Below are 5,226 nucleotides of genomic sequence, written 5' to 3'. Positions count from 1 at the left end.
CACACTGAGATAGTGAGCTCACGGTGGGACAGGGAGAGGAGCTCACAGTGCGACAATGAGAAGAGCTCACAGTGGGATAGGGAGTGGGGCTCACGGTGGGACAGGGAATGGGGCTCACAGTGAGATAGTGACCTTACAGTGGGACAGGGAGAGGGGCTTACAGTGCGACAATGAGAAGAGCTCACAGTGGGACAGAGAGGAGCTCATTATGAGGGAGGATTTTGATGCTGAGGCTGTTACCTTCAAAATTGGTTTCCAGCTGAGAGCAGAAGAGCTAATGTACACCATTCCCATTCTGGACACTGTGGCTGGAGATGCATTCTCAATGTTGTGTACCTCAAACAATAGTTTGCAAGAAGGAGCCATAGGAATACGGTCACCATTAGCTAAAGTTAATGTCTTGTTATCATCCAGGACAGAATTTAGATTTTCTATCCAAATAGCATCCACTGGACCATCTAGAATTATCCAGATGTTATCACCTAGAAACCAAAGTGTACAACAAAAAATAACAATGAATAACTAGGTTTCATATTATTCATTTCGAACTGAATCCCACAGTTAGATTTGATTACAATAACTTTATATGATTACAATTTCATTCCTAATTAAGCATACTAATTTTGTTAGTAAAAACAAAATAGGCTGGGAATAATTACCCCAAGTTTACTAAGGTTGGGGACATTATATATTTATGGATTTTAAGCAGTGTTGAAAAGGAAGATTTGTCCAGGGTTGTAAAGGGATAACTAAATGTGGAGCTGGATGAACACAGCAGGCCAGGCAGCATCAGAGGAGCAGGAAAGCTGACGTTTCTGGTCTGGACCCTTCTTCAGAAGTGTCAGCTTTCCTGCTCCTCTGATGCTGCTCGGCCTGGTGAGTTCATCCAGCTCTACACCTTATTATTTCAGATTCTCCAGCATCGGCAGTTCCTACAATCTATCAGGGTTGTAAAGGATTTGCCATGTGATTTTATAAGTCAAAAGGTTAAAAAAAAGTGGGGATTGTGAATTTGGGAGAAAAGCTTTCAAAGAAATCCAAGATGTTGCTTTTTGGCTTTTCACTGCTGGAAAAAAGTTGGGTATTGGAACGGTCCTTTTGGGGGAGGTTGCCCAGCAACAGGGACTGAAGTTACTATGTCTTCCAGTAAATTGTTTTTGGGCAGTTGGAAAAGACCTCCAAGCTGTAAAGTAAGAGTAAGGGTAATAGTGCAGAAGTCCAGTGAAAAAGGGTCCTAGCGTAATTTTGATTTTAAGGGCAATATAGGTGTTTAAACAGGTAAGTCATGGAGGGAGACCTCAAGGCTGTGGCTGCCTTTAAAACACTCTCTGAAATAACCTGGCAAATCAGTCCTAGGGCAATGGAATATAGCCAACAAAATTGGAACATAGAAACATAGAAAATAGGAGCAGGAGTAGGTCATTCAGCCCTTTGAGCCTGCTCCATATTCATTATGATTATGGTTGATGATCTAACTCCATAGCCTACTCCAGCTTCTCCCCCATATCCTTTGATCCCTTTAGTCCTAAGTGCTATTTTCAACTCTTTCTTGAAATCATGCAATGTTTTAGCCCTGGCTGATTTCTGTGGTAATGAATTTCACAGGCTTACCACCCTGGATGAAGAAATTTCTCAGTATCTCAGTCCTTACCCTTTACACTGTAACCCCTGGTTATGGCTTCCCCATCATTGGGAACAACCTTCCTGCATCTACCCTATCTTGTCCTGTTCGAATTTTATAGCTTATCTGATACCACCCGTCATTCTTCTAAACTCCAGCGAATATAATCCTAACTAATACAGTCTCTCCTTATGCACCTGTCCTGCCATCCCAGGAATCAGTCCTTCAGAGAAGGAGACCAGATCTGCACACAATACTCCAGGTGTCACTTGAACAATTGCAGCAAGTTCGTCCCGCTCCTGTACTCAAATCCTCTCGCTATGAAGCCAACATACTGTTCGTCTTCTTTAATACCTGCTGTATCTATTTGCCAACCAGTTCTCTATCCATGTCACTACATTATCCCCAATCTCATGTACTTAAATTTTATATTTCATATGTGGGACCTTATCAAAAGCCTTCTAAAGGCCAAGTTAACTATATCCACTGACTCCCCCTTTATCAACCTACTCATTATATCCTCGAAAAATGCCAACAGATTTGTCAATCATGATTTCCCTTTTGTAAATCCATGCTGACTCTGTCCAATCCTGTCACTGTTTTCTGAACGCTCTGCACTTTCCCTCCTACCAATGTCAGGATAACTGGTCTATAATTCCCTGTTTTCCCTCTACCTTCTCTTTCTTAACAGTAAGGTCACATTAGCTACTTTCCAATCCAAGAGAACTGTTCCAGAGCCTATAGAACCTTAAAAGATGACCACTAATGCATACATTATTTCTCTGGCCACGTTATTAATATTCCATTGTTTCCTCAGTTGCTACTCTGGCTTGGGCTTCCAGGAGTTACAGTTGGAGACACTTCCTGGACAAGTTCTAATCCTGGTTACTGCGCCTGGCTTATCACCAGGAGGAGCATACCATATCCTTGAGCTCTCCCTCCATGACATACCTGTTTAAAATAAACACTTATATTGCCCTTAAAATCAAATAAATTAATTATGCTAGGGTCCTTGTTCACTCGACTTCTGCACTGTTACCCTGACAAATTATTAACCCAAGATTGAAACGTTATGAGCTGTAAGTGATAGAAGAAGGATAAATACTCACCTGACCTTACTCATCCAATCAGTTGCTTCCTCGTGTCTGGCATCAGTTTTTGACACTCCTACCATACTGCTTCACTGCAATCCTGCTACGGGACATTCTTCCCAGGATGTTTTGCTGCAATGTTCACTGCAGGATAATCTTCCCAAAATGCTTCACTGCAAGTCTGACTGTGGAACACTCTTCCCAGACTGCCTCACTGTGATATTCACTGCTGGACACTCCTCCCAAACTGATTCACTGCATTGCTAATTATGGGGCACTCTTCTCAGATTACTTCATTGTTATTTTAGTAAAATTGTTTTATTTTAGCTATTGGATAATAAAATGCTTTCAAATAAAGTGTGACTTTAAGTTTGCAGAAGTAGATTATACAGGAAGTGGAGTTTGTGTTTCCAATGCTACAGCAATTTACTGTTGGGCAGTTTCATACATGCGTGTGAACAACCTATGTGACATTTCTTGAATACTTCCTTCCTTTAACTGTATTGCCAAATTCTACAAGAGTACCTCCAGGAATGAGAAATTCAGTTGCGAAGATAGATTGAAGAAGTTGGGACTGTTATCCTTGGATAGAAGAAAACTGAGATAAGATTTGAGAGAGGTTTTCAAAAGATGAATGGGCTGGATCTAGTAGAATGGGAGAAACTGTTCGCACTCATAAAACAATGAAATGGCATAGATTTAAAGTGATGACAAACAAAGCAAAAGTGATGTGAGAGAAAAAAACTTTTCTCACAGCAAGTTGTTATGGTTTGAATGCACAGCCTGGTAATGTCTGGAAGCATGCTTAACTCAGACATTCAAGCAGGCATTGGATAATTACATGGATAGCAATAGTGTGTAGAAAAAGAGAGGTGATTGGCATTAGGTAATAAAACTGGTGCAGGCATGATGTGACAAATGGTCTTCTTCCACACTATAACAATTTTGTGATTATTCCTGACATTGTAAGCTTCTTTCTTCCTGTCAGCCCTAAACTGCCTTCGACAGTATAATGTTGGTGAGAGGTGAGTGGCGACTACTTCTGCTGGAAGTCAATAGAAATGAACTCAGAAGTTGTATGACAAAAGCACTAGCAAATTCATTTAGCGTGAGGGGTGGAACTTGAATCAGTCAGTCAACTGAGTCAGCGTGAGCCCCAGTGAAACAGTTAACTTTACAATTGTCAGGATTTTGAGTTCCTTGAGCTCAGACATTTCCGAATTGTGAATATGAATTCAATAATCTGATTCTGCCCATGCACATGTGGTGGCATTTGCCACAAGCAGTCTTTAAAAAGACGGTTGACCAGGAAACAAGGGACCTCCGAGGGAAACAAAATGAATAACCTGCTCATACATCATCATGAATGAATGAATGATTTTATTGTCACATGTGTTTTACAGAGGAAAAAGCAGTAAAATACAATGAAAAGCTTTTCCACTGTCACCACAATCTAGCACCATTTTGAATAGTTTTAAAATAAGGAAGAATAGAAAAATATAGCTTGAGGAGAGTCATCTCTCCTCCCTCTCTCAACGTTGGCAAAACAAAAGGACTGATCATTGACTTCAGGAAGAAAGGAGGAGGATACACCTCCATCTACATCAACAGAGCTGAGGTGGAGCGGGTCAAGAGCATTAAGATTTTGGAAGCGATGATAACCAAAAAAAACTATCCTAGATATCCCATGTAGATGCGACAGTCAAGAAGGCACAACAACGTCTCTTCTTCCTCAGGGGACTTGGGAAATTTGGCATATCCATAAAGACCCTCACCAACGCTTACAGATGGACCATAGAAAGCATACTGTCCGGGTGCATTACAGCCTTGTATGGCAACTGCTCTGCCCAGAACGTAAGAAACTACAGAATGTTGTGAGCACAACCCAGACCAGCATGGAAGCCAACCTCCCATCCATGGACTCCATGTACACTTCTCGTTGCCATGGAAAGGCTGCCAACATCATCAAAGACCCCTCCCATTCCGGTAAAGCTCTCCTGCAACCTCTTCCATTAGGCAGAAGATGCAGAAGCTTGAATACACACACACCAGCACGTTCAAGAACAGCTTCTTCTGTGCCATTATTAGGCAGATGAATGGACTCTGTAACTTGAACTAACATTGATCTTGCTTTGCGCACCTCCTGTGCAGTTGGAACTTCTATGCCTTGCTCTGTACAGGTCAGAAATCACACGACACCAGGTTATAGTCCAACAGATTTATTTGAAAACACAAGCTTTCGGAGCCTCACCTTCTTCAGTTGTTAGTGAGAGATGTAGTATCAGACACAGAGTTTATAAGTAAAAGATTAAAGGATCACACCATTGATGAGGATGTACTAAATAAACCTAAGATGCTGTTAATTTTTTAATCAGTTGGAAGGTTTTAATTGATTAATATGTATATGTAAATCCCCAAATTCCTTTCAAGTCACTGCCCTGAGAGAACTAAAGGTTTTATCAGTGTAAAGAAGAGGTGACATTTTAGGTCAGACAATGCATGTTAGGTGTGAGA

General features: G+C 41.1%; 2 protein-coding genes across 2 annotated transcripts in view; both read right to left on the bottom strand.

Moving 5' to 3' along the window:
• The window catches only part of LOC109930964 (dynein axonemal heavy chain 8-like), a 2,199,840-nt gene that overhangs the window by 1,365,078 nt on the left and 829,536 nt on the right, over window positions 1-5,226 (bottom strand). The window lies entirely within an intron of this gene.
• Window positions 1-5,226, bottom strand: part of LOC109918465 (dynein axonemal heavy chain 8-like) — an 876,900-nt gene that overhangs the window by 263,820 nt on the left and 607,854 nt on the right. The window contains exon 42 of the mRNA XM_048596621.1: window positions 241-482. Within this exon, the coding sequence (XP_048452578.1) occupies window positions 241-482 (242 nt within the window). The remainder of the gene's footprint in view (window positions 1-240; window positions 483-5,226) is intronic.

Source organism: Rhincodon typus, chromosome 5 (genome assembly GCF_021869965.1).
Source record: "Rhincodon typus isolate 14 chromosome 5, sRhiTyp1.1, whole genome shotgun sequence".
Taxonomy (NCBI): Eukaryota; Metazoa; Chordata; class Chondrichthyes; order Orectolobiformes; family Rhincodontidae; genus Rhincodon; species Rhincodon typus.
Note: the sequence above shows the minus strand (reverse complement) of the source record. Positions and strands in the feature narration are given on the sequence as shown.